General features: G+C 38.4%; 1 protein-coding gene and 1 non-coding gene across 2 annotated transcripts in view; one reads left to right on the forward strand and one right to left on the reverse strand.

Annotated features, from left to right (window-relative positions):
- The window catches only part of LOC139950172 (uncharacterized), a 165235-nt gene that overhangs the window by 34519 nt on the left and 111492 nt on the right, over positions 1 to 19224 (reverse strand). Inside the window, exon 23 of the mRNA XM_071948805.1 lies at positions 14326 to 14398. Coding sequence (XP_071804906.1) covers positions 14326 to 14398 — 73 coding nt within the window. The remainder of the gene's footprint in view (positions 1 to 14325; positions 14399 to 19224) is intronic.
- On the forward strand, positions 2158 to 2230 carry Trnay-gua (transfer RNA tyrosine (anticodon GUA)). The gene has a single exon. It is a non-coding gene; the product is annotated as a tRNA-Tyr (tRNA).

The raw sequence follows: 19224 nt of genomic DNA on the forward strand, positions 1-19224 counted from the left end.
CGGAACTGAACTCGTCCGAACTTAGTATGAGTTCAATGCGTCATAACGTCCATAGATACGGAACTGAACTCGTCCTAACTTAGTATGAGTTCAATACGTCATAACGTCCATATATACGGAACTGAACTCGTCCTAACTTAGTATGAGTTCAATGCGTCATAACGTCCATAGATACGGAACTGAACTCGTCATAATGCCTATCCTGGGTTAGAAGGAGTTTGGTGAAATCGACGGCTGAGACTCCGAATAAACAATGAAGACAGAGTAGAGGGGGTAACACTAGCCCCCTTTCGAGTACCCGTGTGAATTTCCCCGAAATACCTCCATTGATAATTCCTGTCACGGAGCCAGAATATTATTCAAATAATTAGAAAAATGACTTGCCAGTCTATTATTGGTGGATACGGTATTCCTGTATGCCCATAGGTTTCGCTTTCGTTGAGTCGGTCATTATGGTTGGCGTTGTCTATTATGGAAGCAGTTGTTTGATTTTAGACATCTGTTTGATGGTAGTTTTTATACTTGAGTACATAGCAGCCCTGGTAAACGTTTACTCATTGTCGACTTAAAGATTTAAAAGTAAATTATAAATTAAGTAATTAAGTTATTTCGTTATGAATCATGGTTTTCTCATTCAAGACAAATCAATTTTACATGAGCTTGTTAATTAAACAAAATTAAAAAAGAATAAAGGTTTTCTAATAAAAGTCTATGGCCAAATCATCTTTCTCACATGATTAGTAAATCTTCATTGTAAAATAAATCAAATAAATTATTTCGTTATATTATCGTTATAACCAACTTGAATGGTTTTTTTATTCAAGACAAATCAAATTAACAGGAACATGTTATTATTGACAAATTAAACAAATAAACTAGACGAAAGGTTTGTGGAAAAAAGTCCATGTTGGCGAGAAATTACAAAATATCTGCATTGTTAAATAACCAACTTGTATGGTTTTCTCACAAATTTACAGGAACATGTTAATTAAAAAATAAAATAGAGAGTTTTTTGTATAAAAGTCTATAAAGCTAGACTATCTGATTAGCGAGAAAATCACAAAATTCTCTGCATTGTTGTGCAAAGCTCCGAAAACCTATTGACTATTTTTACTCTGTGGTGATCCGTCATGCGAATGACATCTCCACAAATGATTCTACTTTTGTCGGTAAGATCTTTATTGCGATTTCATCTACCGGTGACGCGGACGGGAAGGGAGGGTGGTCTTTATAGAAAAGCTTACCCCTGTATCCACCGCGCAGGGGGAATTTATTTGCCTCCGGGGCGAGCAGTGGAGCGGATGGTGGATTATGGGGGTGACAAGGGGCTTCGCAACCTGACCGTGAGAACTGGGTACAAATTCGGGGTCTTAAAATAAAGTTAAAAACCCACATTACAGCAGATTATACAAAGGTACTATACTGAATTAGACATCAACAATGCATGCAGAATATCATCAACGACTATGGTTAATTGGAGTTTTAATCGCTTGTTAATTAACCAGGTTCTTCAGTTTGTTGGAAACCCTCGAAATATGGAGATTGTTTTTTACCCTAACACATACCTCCATAACTTGAGCCACTGGGCACCTTTCGTATTGTCAAAGACCAGTATTCTCACTTGGTCTATCCCAACACGCGTAGAACATTAAATCTGTGAAAATTATAAAATGGTAATCGAAGTGGCAAAAGAGTTACGAGAGAAAAAACAACACCCTTGTTGCACACAAAAATTAATGTGCATGTTTTCAGCTGCTATATAGTAACAGGCTTCCGGCCCGAAGTCTTTAATTAGATTTAATTATTTGAAAGACAATTTACCTCTTTCTCAAAAACTACGTTACTCCAGAGGGAGCCGTTTCTCCCAATGTTTTAAACGTTAATCCGGAGGCACGTTGGTTCGAATCCCACTCTAGTCAATTCTTTGTTCAACCCCAAAAATCATTTCAAAATTTACCCAGTCAGTTTCCCTTGTGGTTTATATTGATATCTGAAACAAAAAGTCGCATCCCCTTAAGGTGATCCCCTAGCTGCCGCTTCCCAGGTTCTATCTTAATTTGGGTGTGATCCCTGGCTACACGGCAGTTAACGGTTGTATGGCTTCTGACTGGCACCCCGAACAAAGATATTTACAAAATAGGGACACCGTCAATATAGGGCTAGATAGCTCAGTTGGTAGAGCGCCGGCACGTAAATCCGGAGGTCGTTGGTTCGAATCCCACTCTAGTCAATTCTTTGTTCAACCCCAAAAATCAATGTTTTAAACTATCAACAGCTCTCCATTGATAGTTAACAAGTAAGTTTTATAATATGCTTAAATTATTTACCAAGTGCCTCTATGCATTATATACTCAGTACGTCATCCACATGTAAATCCCTATTTGCAAAGAGGTGTTATATAAAATCAATGGTCCGTAGTTTGACTCTGAATGAAGTTGATTCAGTTTAATTCAATTCAAAATCAAAATTATTTATAGATAAAAAATATGATTGAAACGTCAATATTATAGACCGAGTCCCGTGAAAGATGAACATCGCAAAATGCGCACTAACTGTTGGACAATGAGTGGCTTATCATTATGGAGATCAATGGCATACGCATCTCTGTGCGTCTGCCAAGTGCATACAACTCTACGGAAAATCTGCGGATGGTCTTGCCATAAATGGATTGTGCATGACGTCATTGAGCGCCATCTTTGATGAAAAACAAAGGAAAACTGCCCGTTGTGTACGCCCTGCACACAACTCTCACAGCCAATGAAAGTCTTTCACGCGTGACATTTAAAGATGGTGGTCAATGCAAAGTGTACACATTTTTGAATTTTCACTACAGCAGTGAAAAGTCATAAGCCATCTGCGGAGTATTTATTTATTGGATTATTTGTCCCTGGTGAATTTGTTTACTCCCAGTACAGACAGTAAAATATAATCGCATTACTTTTTTGCTTCAAGAGCCGATGAAATGCGATCGCAATGGATAGTTGGGCTTCGAGAGTTTGGGTACTGTTTACGACACACAACAATGACACAACGTCTACAGATTTGCATTAAACTGTATAGGGTTGACAGAAAATTATGGTAGAAAGGTTCCCGCAAAGCAATCGCACATCTGTAAACAGTATTGTCCAAAGGCCCACACTTCGTGTATCACAACTTATATACAAAAATAATAACAAACCTGTGAAAATTTAGGCTCAATCGGTCATCGAAGCCAGGAGAATATAACGGGAAAACCCGCCTTTGTTTCCACGTGTTTCGCCGTGTCATGACATGTGTTCAAAATAAATACGTTATTCTCCATATCGAGCATTGATCATTTTTGTTTTAATGTTTTCTCAAAAAGTAAAGCATTTCATGGAATAATATTTCAAGGGAAGTATTACCTTCTGGTAACCCTGTAAGTTATTTATAAATCTATAAACTTTGAATTTTTGTTCTGTTCAGAAGGTGTCTAATGGCTTTAAAGTGTGAATTGCTGAGGTGCTTAATCAGTTTTTAGAAAAATCAGTCAAGAAAATTATTTTAGCATGTAAAGCGGAATAACGCGACTCTCATAAAATTGCTTAGCGATTTCACTTTTGTTCTCTCAAAAACTTGACGATTAACGAGGCTGAAACTTCACCAGGTAAAATGTATATCCTACAGTCATGATGTACATCCTCCTTCACAGTGACTTTTTTTTTTGAGGTATCATGTCATCGCCACAAACTTGATCTACAAAAGCATCAAACCCCTTTAAATAAAAGCAACAATGGGGTGTCCAGAAACGAAAGCATGTTGTGCTCCGATGACCATACACGAATGACAAACTTTCCTTATCACAAAGTCAACGCCGAGAACAATTGTTCAAAGTCAAATTTCCAATTCTCTTTGTGTTGTTTGACATACTTCGCTGGGACTATAATATTTTTTAAATGGTTTACTTTATGGATCTATTGAATAAACCAAAAGTTCGACGGGTAACCCCGTGTGATCGGGACGGGCTTTAACGGGATATTAATGGAATGCCAGACAGGTGGCCCAAACTATTTACAGTGTTTATGTAAAAGAAAAGAACAAAAACATTTGTCAATTTTGGCATACTGCCCAGCTTCTGTGGACCGATTTCCTCGTATTCCTCTTATTTGGTATATTTAGACAATTGTTACCGTATTTGCCACATAAATTCAAGTAATTCCCATAAAAACAACAGCAGCTGACTGGTGTGGGATGTACCCTTTTCGTCTTACAAACAGTAAAGAAAATTTACAGACATTGTATGTAAATTAAATTTACAGACATTGTTTGTAAATTTGTATGCTAAAATGCGTATAGGGAGTACTTGGAAAAAAGTTATGTTTACAGGTTAACAGTAAATAAAATTTACAAACAACTATTTTATTCTCATCAAAGTTGTGCCTTATGAAATGCCAATTTCGTAATAAGCACGGAAGGTGAGTTAATGTACTTGGCAAACTGATTTATTTAAACAAGAAAAAGTTGTGGTGACAACATAGTGATTTATGGTACATTTTGACTTACGCTAACCATGGAGGAATAAACTAGTTTATTCCTCCATGCGCTAACAGATGTTTGTGCATCATTCAGGGCACTAATTGTCAAAGATCAGTATTTTCACTTGGTGTATCGCAGCAAATAAATAAAATAACAACACTGTGAACATTTGAACCCAATCGGTCATCGAATTTGCAAGAGAATATGAACGAAAAAACACTCTCGTTGCTTGCAGATGCCTATAAAGGGCTTCAGGCGTTTTACTACGTTACTTCAGAGGGAGCCGTTTCTCACCATGTTATTACAATTCAATTCAATTCAATGTTATATACCATCAACAGCTCCCAATTGCTCATTACCAAAAGTTTGTAGGTTCATATCTTTTTGGAGTAATTACCAAACAGTGTGCTTCAACAGCTCGTTGATGAAGCTGTGGCCGGCTCAATCAAACTCAATGAGAAGAAAGCGACCGGCGTCTTCGCGACTTGTTGTCGCGTGGTCGTTGTAGAGGTTAAGCCCCCGTGTCATGGGTGGCCCGTGCGCGGTCAGCTTACGCACAATGGCGGCACATTTGAACAGGTCATTATTTAGGAGCAATAAACCGTCACGGTTATGAGCAAAATAATGGCTAGTTAATGACGGATCCACAATGCCTGACACTTTAACGGACTTTAAAAACTCAGCTTGGTAATATAACTGGGTGTACATAACAAAGTTAACGGCAACTTTGTGGGGATTACGCAAGACAAGTTTTCAAGACTGACATTTCGAACTGAGTTATATATAGGCAGCTTCGGGAAAAATGGCAAAATATAAAAACAGAATACTTATTAGGCCTATTATAATGTGCTCACCACACTTCAATATGAAGGCGTCTGCAAAAGGCAGATGGCTTATGTTGTTTTGTTTTCTCCAGCGTGGCACAGAAACTCCACCAAAATACCTTCACACTTTGGATTTATACAGGCAGTGCAAACATACTTTGGTAATTGTCAACGACCAGAATATACTGGTAGTTGACAATTACCAAAAGTAGTTTTTATAAGTGTATATCCTCACTAATGGTCCAGGTCTATCCAGCAAAACATGCATGAAAATATCAAACCTGTGAAAGTTTGGGCTTAATTGCGTCATCGAAGTTGAATGAAAATAATGTAGAAAAAACACCATTGTTGCTTAGAACTTTGTACCTTCAGATATGCCTAACATCGGTTGCATGCCTGAAGCCTTACACAGAATGGTTGGGTTCGGATAGCTTCTTCTCTAAAGCTACGTTAGTTCATTTGGGAACTTTTCTAATGTATTAATAATGATAATAATAAAGACATTTGTAAAGCGCCTAATGCGAAAAGCCTCAGAGTGCATACAGAGAGCAGAAATATACACAATGAGAGAAAGATACAAATTACAAATAAGCAGATTACAAATAGGCCTATAAGCAGCTTCAAACGAATGAGTTTTTTAACAGAAACTTTGTAAAGAACTAGCCTGGCGAATATGCACGTCTCTCAATTTCTCTTTACAAGGTCATTTACTTAAGGTGTAATAACCAAAAGTACGACATGCCTTAAAAACAGATGAGACAACTTTTGATGCGAAATATTCTGCCATTGAAGTAAGCGCTACATTGCACCAACCATTCCAACACCAGTTCATTCGTAGCTTTAGCAATTACCAACTCCCCACGGACTTATTAAAAGTGGGACTACATCATGATGACATTATCGTGTAGTTATCGTGGATAACGTCTAAAATATTGATCCATTATAAAACTCAATCTCTTGGGTATATTATTTTTGTTCTGGAGTGGTAGGTTGGTTGTTTCGGATACGTGGTTAAAGGGGGTCCCTCGCGTGGCTTGACGGTGTGTGCTGGCCGTGCGTTGAGGCACCACAACCCTCGTGCGAACGGGGAGCATATTGTGCATGGAATGGAGCAAGGTTATCGGCAACCAGGCGTAAATAATAACTCCATCTGTCATCAAAAGGCCATCGATGGTTTCGTTTTTTTCTTCTTTTCCCCCCTTTTTTTATAGGATGTTGTTTAAAGCATTGATTACGTTTGGGAAATGAGCAGTGGCCTTGGTCATGGCATTGGGTGTCGCTTTGGTTTTGAAGACACCCCGTATTATGCCTACCTTATTTTGTTTGTTTGGGTTCTGGTTTTTGTTTTGGGCCCTAGCTTTGTTTTATTTTGTCTCCTTTTTTCATAAAAAAAAAAACTTTGACAGCGCGTTTGATATATAGGTTTGGTATGTTTTGGAACAATGTAGATTTAAACAAAAAGTCGGCAATAGGACAAAAGCAGATAATGGTATTCGATAAATCAGTGCTAAAAAAAAGTATCACGCCGCACCCTGTTTGCCCTCAGCTGCTCGGATTTATTAACTTATTCTCTAATTATGTTTTTAATATTATTATACATAACTATCAAGTTCTCATGAATGATACACTTGAGTTTAGTGCACTCCAAGAGGAAATAATGATCATGGTACTTGAACATACAACTATCATGATTGAATTAATGTGTTATATAGATTCATTTGATGATCTTTGACAATCATTCATTCCATTCCAATTGGCTTTATAACACCATGAGTTGCCGCCGAAGATGAAGTGAGAAGGAATTGTATCGGGAAAAATAGTTGAACAGAGTCCCAAACAGATGCAGTTTACAAAACAATCAACATACCATGGTGCCTAGGCAGCCCTCACCACGTTTATACCATGCTCGATTTGGGGCAAAGGGGTAATGGGTTATCGGCCAAATAATTGCTGTTACTGGTGCTCCACTCAGTTTTTGGTTAGCAAAGACAGTTTGTCAAGCAGTTTTTTCTTCTCATAAACGGCTTTGTGGAATTAGGCCCTATGATGACCAGGACCCAATTTCATAGAGCTGCTTAAGCATACAAAGAAGCTAAGCATAACATATATTTACGCTTACCAGAATAGGACAACCAGCCAAAATACCATATCACATACACAATTTGTGACGGGTATCCTGCTCATTTCTGCTAAGCATAAATTTGTCAGGCAGTATTTTCGTCTATAAATGGGCCTAACAGCTTAAGGAAATTAGGCCCCGTGATGACCTGCCCTCGCGTGCCGTGCCTTTTACTCTTTTACCGGTGGTCAATCCGTCGCGTGGATGCCCCGATGGGGTTCGCGTGGCCGACCAGCCACCACGCGTCCAGAGGGGCGGCGAGGCCGGGAGTTGAGCCGCCCACCAACTGCCAATGACCATGGCTTGTAAAACAGACATGATACCCGAGCGTTGATGTTTTCATCTGATGACGGCCGGTGGGGTGTGGCAGACACATCAACCCATGCTGAATCCATGTCAATTAATAGGCTTACCTTATGCAAAGACGTCGCCAAATCGTTGTTACTTGGTAAATAGACAAGAGTACAGTAACAGAATTACATGAGCCCTTTCCGCACTCAGTGGATTAAAAAATTGTTCGTTTGTTCTGCCATTGCATTCTTACGGTTAAGGCCTCATACAATAACCAAAAGTCTGTTACACGGTCCCCTACCCTAAAAACCATAGCATCACCAAAACAAAGTGTTTTGACCCAAATCCAAAACCATTGAAGTTTCTCCTGAAGACGACTGCTCGAAACGTCGAGACTACACTTTACTTCTATTAGAGTCAACACTAATCCCAAAAGAAATGTTCATGTGGTCGCCGCAAATTTACCAATTATAGTTATTTCCACATTGAAGTCTCAATCGACTAATCATAATATGACATTATTTCAAGTTGAAACAGAACTCTGGTCAATTCAAATAAGCCTATCCCGTGAACTGTCTGTTTTGAATTGTTTTATGGATGACAATTCGCCCAACACAACGTCAGAGTCTCATTCATGATAAAGGCTACAAAGACAATCTGAAGGAAGAGATTACACTGATCACAACTCTCATGATGTGGTACATATTGTAAGATGATTAGAAAACAAGAGAAAATTAAATTAGCTGTTGCAAACAACTTATGCCTACAACCAAAAGGACCGATGGTATATATAATGCAAAAAATAGAAATGGCCTGAAGTTTTGACCAGGACTAGTCTTTCTCGAAGGAAAATAAGATTGGAAATCAATATACAACTTGAAGTTTCAACGTTACAACAGTAGAAGAGAACCGAATCCGTCTCGATAAAACAAGACAGGTATAAGAAGAAATTGTTCAACGATATCAGGGAAAGGAAAGCACTTAGCAGTAATCTTCATTTATTGAAGCAGCACTTGAAATGGAGAAGAAGAAGAAGCAATTAATGGACCTACGGAAACTGGACAAAGTGTTTGTGAACAAACACAAAGCTGTTCCATGTAGTTTTGCTTTAGTTAAGCGCTCTATACGAAAGCTTCAAAGTGTGTTTGGCTTCGAGATAAATTACCCTTAAATGTTATGTGTTTTTATAGTTTATACTAATTAACAAAGGAAGCAAAGAACTAAAGAAAATATGTTAAATGAATTCAAAAAGAAAACAAGTTAACTCTATCTTTGAGCAATAAACAAAACAAAAAAACAGTTTGGAATCTGCAAGGTCAATTGTAGGCCGAAGTAATACTAAGTTAGTAGGTTTAACGTATCAGGATAATGTGTACAGTATTAAAAAATTGCAGTTTTTACACTTTTTTATAGCAATAACATATATCCAGAGATAAAAGTTTAAATTGTTCATTTAATTTTTAAAGGCAAGTTATAACCCAGACGTGTGCGTTTTACATCAGCACCAGCACCGAAGGTCCAAAAAAGACCATGACAAAATCCTGTACCCAAAACCTAGCTCTCCCTCAACAAACCTAACGCCCAAACACAATGCAGTCTATTAGATTTACTTGATAAAACATCACTTATTTACACTGAATGCCCAAATTATAATTTGACAGACAGCACCCAGCAGCGTGGCAGCCAGATCAGGAGCAATTATCACACAAACATATACCTTGGAAAATATCTTAGCTGCCGTTCACACGGTGCGAGCCAAACAATTGTCCGACCGCAACCGGCCTCTGATTGGTCGCCTGGCAGTGAGATACTAACTTTCCCACGGTATTGTAACACGCGTGCAGGTCGCACGCCAGAACTACTGACGGTTTTTATTCACCCCATCCCAACGACTATAGCAATAATGCCAATGAGACGTTTTTAATAATGACATTGTGTAGCCTGGAATATAATACACGTGGATTTAGGTACGGGATGGGGTTTGGATTTTAGCGTACATAGTCCGGTTATTCGCTTTTCTTTGTGTGTGCGAGCAAAGCCTTGAAGTTTAGCAGAGGTCTGCAAGTAAGTTGACCCCGCCCACGTGACCTTAGCCTGCGAGACAAGGGGACAGGTAAACAATGAATGGCACACGAGCAACGTACGACACTTCTTTGGCAATAGAGGGGGGACTTCGTGAAAATAGAAACAGCCAGGGGAATGACCGATGACAGCCTGGTGGCTTTAGCCAATGGCGTGTGCCGAACGGTGGAGGTACGGTGACTGGGCGAGTGGCGCAGTGCTGTCAATCAAAGACACTGAGCAAGCCTGCCGGGTGTTGTGTGTAAATGTTGTGGGGTTTCGAGGGGAACCCTCACAGTTGCATGGACTTTTTGAAGGAGAGCGTGGGAACCGTAGGAATCATTCTTGACTTACGACCGTTGACGACAGGACGTGTTTCATCCTCTTGCTTGTGCCACACGCTCACTTCTCTTGCCTTGCAGTCAGCATCTTCCCATCTGTTGCATCCCAGGCCACAAAGAAGCAACAAGTTTCTAATCTTGCTCTAGCCATTTTAAGATACCACAGTGTGCTTTTACTCGTCTTTGTTCCAACGATCTTGAGAATCCACGAGAAATTATGAAGCGAACTCTGAGTGACTCTGATACGGATGAGATCTTCGATGACTCCATCAAGGGGTAAGTGTCCTAAGTTATACTTTAATAATTAAGACAAATTAATCTGCTGTCAAGTTACTTGTCCTTCAATATACTTTAACTTTAATGAAGTGGTTTTTGTGGAAATATTTTAAATTTTAACAAAATCCACCATGCAAGTTTTGCAGGGGTTGTTTCAACTCATAAATATTTTCAGCGCTTGTTGATCATTACATACTTTGTTGAACACTATAAAACCTCAGAGTCTACTTTATAAAGGTAGGCATATAACACTTAACTAATTTAAAAAGTCTACAGGTCTAACACACCATGTGACCCCGACATTGGTCTATTTACATCAGGTGGTTAAATCACGTGATGCCTGGGAAATTTAAACATGTATCTGTGGCACGTGCCATCTGTGTAGCGTAACTCTACTGTATACGTCACATGAAGGCTACTGAATATTCACTGTAATTAGTTAATTAGTTAATTGGTCTAAATCTGTTGTGTTTTTGTCCTAGGTCCCCAAGTCAATCTTGCCCGGTGACAGCTCGCAAGAAGCGCAGAGGGGTAAGTTTCTCAAATTGTTTAAATTTAAATTGAACTTTGTTTTCTTCTCATTATTTGTTTGTTTTACTTTTAATGTGACATTTCACAGTCATGTTACATTTCTTCTCCACAAAAGTTCTATCCCTCAACCTTATACGGATAATACTTCACTGATTTTGGTTTCAATTGGCAAAACATTTTAAAGTTTTTAGCTTCACTAAACTGTTTGGTGTGACGGAATAATCACTTATTGAAACTTTTACAAGAAGTCATCCAAAATATATAATATTCCCCTGGAACAAACTTACGACTTATACTTTAAATCAAAAGAAGAAAAGAAACTACATTTGTTGTGCTATTTATTGAAAACGCATTCCTCAGTCTGTGTATATGAGTAACAACTCTTTGTTCACTTGCATTCAACCATACTTTTCTAGCATCACCGCATTCCTAGTCTTAAAATTAATCAACAGTTTCTGACACATTTTATGACATTGTTGACTGTTAAAAAACTGTTGACACTCATTGCTTTAAATCACTTCCAACAGCATCTTTCCAATCATAGCAAGTTTCAACTATCAATCATTCACCAACGTACTTTCGCCTATTAATGTAAATTCTTACTACACTGTTGAAATGTTTATGGTGGTGTAACTAAACAACTTTGTCAAGACCCCTTTAACTGTTTTAGTTCTTTTTTTATGACAGCTCGTAGTCCACTGGTCCGAATGTGTTATTTATTAATATTATTCGGGATTATTTTTTTCATATTAATCTCCCAGTTCGAATGCGTTATATTTGTGAATAATATTGAGATTCACTTTTTTTAGATTATACCCCAGTTCGAATGTGTTATTTATAAATAATAATTGGGTTTAATTTGTTTAGATTTCCCCCGGTTCGAATGTGTTATTCATGAATAATATTTTTGACAATTTTTTTTTTTTAGATTAATACCCTAGTTCGAATGTGTTATATTAATGAATAATATTTTTGATTAATATTTTGAGATTAGATCCAGTTCAAATGTGTTATATTTATGAATATTATTTTCGATTATCTTTTTTAGATCATTGAGAAGAGAAGACGTGACAGGATTAACAATTCTCTGACTGAGCTGAGACGACTTGTCCCTGCTGCTTATGAAAAACAGGTAAGGGTTTTAACCAACCTGTTAATTGATTTTTATTTATTAAAGGCAATGTATACTTTTTGTAAACACTAAAAAGGACTTGATAGTATCAAACATTGTGAGAGCGTAGGTAATTTCTCACTCAATTCAAAGCCTTTGTCAGGCATCTGAAAGCACAAACAACGTGTGCAACAAGGGTGTTTTTCGTTCATTATTCTCTTGCAACTTCGATGACCAAGCGAGAACACTGGTCTTTGACAATTACCAAGGGCCTTTAATATCAGGAGCAAACAAAGGAGTTTGGTTTAAAATTATGTAAATTCTGCTCGGAAATACCTTATCCTGCAAACGTTTAGCAAAATGTGTGTGTAGATTTTTGTTTGGGTTGTATATGACCTCAGGCCCAACATTGTTAAATTTTTGCGGAAGTTGTTTTTGTTTGGATTCCAAATTTTGTTAAAAACTGGCAGCTGTGGACTCCACTCTGGTACTTACTGATGGGTATCACGAATACTAAAAACCCATAACAATTGTTTTATTGTAATATGTTGTTAAAAAAATACCTCCCCTTATTTGTGTTGCCAGACAAAGGGTAAGCATTTATTTTTCACAAGTGAGTAATGTTTACTATCATTTTACAACTGAACGATGTTTTTTCAATCAGTCAATAAACTACGCATGACTGCAGATGGTGTTCCAACCCTCCACTGTTGGCTCGCAAACCTTAAATACTCCTTAATAATAATAACATGCTGTCCTCGATAGATAAATAAAACGTTTATAATTGGAGTGGGCTCTTGTGTTGAACAATTAAAACCACGTGAGTACGGGTAAACATAGGATATAGGATTGTCCTTTAGCTCGCACTCAGTCCCCCGGAGTTTCTTATATCCCACGGTGTTTCTCCAATCACTGCATTTGAACCGATTGTACCCCATGAATTATGGTTAAACACAATCTAAATTGCCTCAACACAATGCCCACTTCTGCGGCTCATGAATTTTTCATGTGAGAGAGTGGTTCTTTAGTAGTTACCACGGGTGTAGGGCGGCAAGCTCAGCACGCCGCTGCCCGTGGCCCCGAGCGGCCCTGCGAGACAACAATGGCACGGCAGCGCAGACAAAAGACGCAGCAGCGCAATTAATCGGAGGGAGCTTTAATCTCATACCAGGGTTGAGATAGGGACTAGAGAATGAACATCAGTGGACAGTTCTGAAATAGCGCGTGCAAAAGCAAATGATATTGCAGTGAGGCGATCGGGGATTTAATGAGCCGTTTAATTTCGTCTTAAACACCAATCATACAATCATACAATTTCGTTCAGCCTTAAAATCATGTTGCCTTATTAACACATAAACTCGTGGATTAAAGACAGTGGACACTCTTCATAATTGTCAAAGACTAGTCTTCACAGTTTGTGTATCTCAACATATATGCATAAAATAACAAACCTGTGAAAATTTGAGCTCAATCGGTCGTCGAATTTGCTAGATAATAATGAACGAAAAAAGCACCCTTGTTACACAAAGTTGTGTGCTTTCTGATGCTTGATTTCGAGACCTCAAATTCTAAATATGAGGTATCGAAATCAAATTCGTGGAAAATAACTTTTTTTCTCTCGAAACTACGTCACTTCAGAGGGAGCTGTTTCTCACAATGTTTTATACCATCAACCTCTCCCCATTACTCGTAATCGAGGAAGGTTTTATAATGATAATTATTTCGAGTAATTACCAATAGTGTCCACTGCCTTTAACATTTGATGGCACATTCCTTTTTTATTTGGCTTTAATTTTTATATTGGCCTAAACCAGTTTTTATAGATTTTGTTGTTCCATGTTTTTTTTAAGGTGTCACTTTTGTAATTGGTTTGGGTTGTGGTGCGGCTATGTTATTATTATTATACTTTTGTTGTGGGAATAAATAAACAAACATGTTATCAAAGTGTCCAACACATCTGCAACACACACCTGTTATATTTTATGAGATGGCTGTGACAGGAAAATAACGGCGCATTTAAATACGAAACCAATTACAAAAAAACTGCATGAGATTTCGTAACAACGATCTGAAAAAAGTAGCGGTTGCTGCTACAAAAGCCCGGTTTTTTATGTAATTAGTCTTTTACCAAGTCTTCTTTGAAGATGAAAAATGTCTACAAATTGACAACCGCATTTGTTATCATCAAACCATTTTTTATCATATTATTATTCTCAATGTCATGTTCGATTGTATTGCACCAGGCTCTATTTTAAACACGTTTTTTTTTCCACTTACCTCCAGGGCTCAGCAAAACTTGAGAAGGCTGAAATTCTGCAGATGACAGTGGACCATCTGAAGTATCTGCATGCTAAAGGTAAGCATGGTAAGAAAAAACACCTTTCAATTTTATTTCAATTCAACAATATATTTCCAAATTCCCAATCAATTTAAATACACCCGTAAACAAAGTGATACACGAAATTTAGGAATTTGGGGCACAGCCAAGTACGCACATTATTGTGCAAGGGCGTGCCCATACAAATACAAACACACTTTAGTTAATGCATACAGAACGCACAAAGCACATTTCATGTAATAATATAAATCACGGTTACATGACTGTTGTGCTTGACTTGTGGCATGGTGCATCCTCTCCCTCATTGTGTCTTCTTTGTGTTCTGGGCATCTCAGGAATCCTTTAGAGGATTTCTAGTTGGGAACTTCTGTACAATTAGAGCAATAGTGTGATATGGAAACATTTGGGGACACCCTTTTCCACATAAATCAATGATGTCGCCCGCAGGGGGATCACCGGCGGCGTCTTCAATATCCTGTCTTTTATGCAGGCAGCCACCTCTGTTGTGGTCTCCGCCCCAGCATCTCTCCTCAGGACACCAAGATTTTGCTGTTCTTACATTTTGCTTATATATACCCATGTTTGGTTGTTTCACTTTTATTGTGATTAGGCGCCAAACCAAGTATTGTGCTTATACTCATGTCAACAAAGGAACATTTCAATGTGACCTCTCCTTGTTTTAGTACCACAAACTCAATCTATTATCTTCTTCCCGTCTGCAGGTATTGATGGCTCGTTCCACCCTTATGGCGAGGCACACGCCTACGCAATGGATTACCGCGTACTGGGGTTCCGAGAGTGTGCCTCCGAGGTTGCCCGTTACATGGTGACAGTAGAGGGTATGGATATCCAAGATCCTCTACGGCTTCGCCTCATGAGTCATCTCCAATGCTACATGGCGCAGAGAGAGTTCCAGTCCAGGCAGCATTACTCAGTACCAGGCCATCCACACTCTCAGTTCACCTCACACGCTGCTGCTCACGGCCAGACTGGGGTACTACCTCACGGGCAGCATAATGCGGTCACAGACGCCTCACACGGCCCGCCTATCACGTCTGGTGTCCAGCTTACAGACACCTCCACGGCTGGAAGGCAAATGATTCCGATGATCACAAGCTCCAGCCAGGAGGCCTCCTCCTTGACCTCATGTCACGCACGTCTCCCAATGCCGCCCTCAACGGCTGCCTCCGTACCAGTTAACTCGTCGGTGTCTGCCCAGATCTCGCCGCATGTGGCGCCAATTCAGAGTCTTCACACGCAGTACCCTGGAGTGACGTACAACAGTCTGCCAGTCCTTTCACCCAATGGGTTCAGCCCGACCAGCTCATCACACATGTCTCACAGCGCCATTATGTCTAAACCGTATCGCCCATGGGGAGCAGAGAATATGGTTTACTAAAAGTATGACGTCACGGCTTCTCCCTGATGAACTTTTAACTTTGACCCTTGCTGGAAGTCTTCCCTCATTGGCGGTTGTCATTGTCACAACCATCTGAGATATGGTGGAACCATTACAAGGGCAGTATGTGGTTTGGGTAAATTTTCTCCGTCAGAACCCAAACCAAACAGTGTACTTCATAGTGTCCACCATTATCTCAAAAATTATAATGGTGTAAACCACACATTGCTACAGAACCACCCGATTTGTGGTGCTTTAACTCATTCAATTTGAAGCACACGTAAACCACCATTGTGGGGCGAGTTTTTGTCCGTACCACACATGCACTAGCTGTGGCGCCACAATCGAGCGTTCTGATTGGTCAGTTTGATATTTTCAAACGGCCTAAGGTCAATTACTCGCAAAATCAGAACTTCTAAAAATGTGCCTAAAAACTAAATTATAGTTATCTTGATCAATGCCTATGCACACTATGACTTCACGAAAGATTATGCATAATTCAAAAATGAATTTGAACGAAAACAATTAACGATGAAAAAAATGACTTTTATTAAAAAAAACTCGAACACAAGGTGCTAATAACTGATACAAATAAACATTATGCATACACCAACTATTTTGACTTTAATATTTGTTTCCACTATGCATTTGTTTTTTTAAATTTCGCTCATTGAAGTGGAAAGTGTGCTGGTAAAAAAAAAGGATGTCAATGGGTTTTTTATTCCACAAACCTAAGTTTCAGTACAGCTGCAAATGTTTCTCAACTTGAAGTTCAATTAGAAACAACACCCTGGACGTAATGGTATTTATTATTATATTTATTATTATCCCAATGATATTTAAAAATTAATTTATTTAAAAAACAACATTCCATGTATTAAGTCCTTAATCATTTAAAATGGACAAAGTTAAAAATACTTAACTACCACGAAGTGCGACTATATTTCGAAATCTTATTTATTGTTTACCAGAATGAAAAGTAACTACCAATTTCGTCACATGAACCTGACTTGAAACTACCGGTACAATTGTTATATTTTATTGTATTTATACTGTTTGTAAAATCCTGTAAATAATTATTTATTTAAAAGTCTTCAGCTATGTCACAGCGTATTCAGTTTGCCCTATTTGGGCCATTGGAGACTACAACAAGCATGCTTTGTTGAGACAATTTACTGCTTAATGTACTGATAATGTTACCAATATTTATTCATCCTAGGGAAAAGGTCACTTAAACCGTGTACATCTGTAAATCAGAATGTATAATGCATATTTATGAGCTATTTTGCATAATATCCCGTGCCTTAAGTCATTGCTATGCCTCCGTCTGTTCTCTGCATAAACAATTTTATGAAAGCATTTTTTCGGAGTTTAAGCCATAGCCGCATTGGAAGCAGCCAGTCTGGACAAAGCCGCATCATAACACGGAGTAGTATTCATACCGACTCATTGGCACTTTACAGGCAATGCCCAGACTAAGCAACTTTGGATACGGCTATGGTTCGTGGCTAACACTGAAATGAACAGAACTAACAAGCAACCCAGTGGCGTAGCCAACTCAAGCTGGGTCCGATTTCACAAAAAGGACTATTCTTAACTGCAAATCAATCGCAGTTGCTACGTATAGTGTGATGTCACAATACAAATCACGATGATAGTACTGACAATTTTGGTATTGCGATGACTTTTATCACTTTATGAAATCGAGCCAAGTTGTCTTTTGACACGACCGTTAAAACTTTAATTTCAAGATACCGGGCAATTTTAAAAAGTTGTGGAAGCTGATTGTTGAGTGAACGGCACAGATCTTTAATGAAGCTGCCAAGTGATATAATTACTAGCATACCACTAAATAGTAGACCAAGTCACCTTGTTAATAACAAAAAGTTATCTGGTACATTCCAGTGCGTTTACTGGCCGGCAATATACCACACTAGTCATAATGATACATTTTAAAATTTAATATCAGAATTATCACACTAATCAAGAATTGTAAAATCAATAATAGCTGAACAGGTTTGGTTATTTCTTTGAATAAAAAATAACATAAACCTCATCAATTGATGAACTTTATGTCACATTTACTTGGGTGTGTACAGATCGTGCCTGTTCGAAGCCTTGTATTGCTAAGGTTACATGGTTTCTATAAAACTCAAAATATGCAAACTCAAGAACAGGTACCAAGCTTCATCGGGTATCAGTGAAAAAGGTCTTGTTGAATGATAGGAAACAACATTCATGTTTAAGCTATCTGTTTATAGCAACGTTGTTACTCACGTTAAGGACAACATTCTTTTGATAATGATTTTTTTATACATCGAAAAGCTGAAATGGTAATAAAATGATTGATTACAACCAAACTTGACTTGCAATCGTGAAACTGTCTTTTACTTATTTTCTGCTTTGTGTTTCCTGGCTGTCTTCTTATAAGAAAGTTTATCTTATTAAGAGCTAATTTGACCGGCCCCAAAGATTGAGTTATGAAGAGTCGACTATTGTGGTCTTCTCCATTTGAAGAAATGTTCATCGATACCAGTAATGAAATTCTGAAGGACATTGTATACCCGCAGCGTAGCTTAGCAAAAACAACCCATACAATTATACAACCATAAATAAAATGAGACATTTGTGAAATGTTAGTGCAATACAAACCAAAGAACCCCCCCCCCCCCCCACTTAGAGAGCAAAAACTCTTGTCCCCAATATTGCATAAAGCTTGAAGCACAAAAACTCGCTATGCACTTAAAAGTTTTGCTTAGCAGAATTAGGTTACCAGCCCAAATTAGTTTAAGTTTACATTGCTGTGGCTGGTGCCCGACTTATTTTTCACTTAGCAAAGACATTTGTCAAGCAGTTTAATTTTGTACTTGTAGCGGCTTTAAAAACAACTGTTTGATCATTGATGGTGCACACGGGTCAATGTTTAAGAACAGAATACATCACTACAGAACACAATACCTCACCTTTTCGTTTCCATGTTGAAGTACAGAGTGTGGAAATGCCTCCATTTTAAGACGTCTCTCTCACTTTATTTGCCTCTCTTGGTCTGAGCTAATGGTCATTCGCAAGGACAACTCTTGGTCATGGAGTCTCTAGTCCAAGACTGATGCAGTTGACTAGAAAGCTTCCACAGAAACACAATCAGCATTCAGCAATACTTTTGAACGCTGTCATTCCTATTTTCCAAGAGTTCACCGGGCCTTTATCGAATAAAATAACTAACTTAATGGCTTATGTTTTAGATTGTCCTCCTGTACATGTACATAAGTTACCATGTTTAGTGTGGTGTACTTCTATCGAGACTTATGGGTCCTACGTACATAGGATCGAAGCACACTCGGCATTCAGCAATACCTTTGTATGTTGCAATTCCTAACTATTTTTTTTGTCTAGTGTTACCGGGTCTTTGTCGAGTAAAACAGCCAACTCAAAATGGCTG

This window comes from Asterias amurensis, chromosome 17, assembly GCF_032118995.1.
Source record: "Asterias amurensis chromosome 17, ASM3211899v1".
NCBI lineage: Eukaryota > Metazoa > Echinodermata > Asteroidea > Forcipulatida > Asteriidae > Asterias > Asterias amurensis.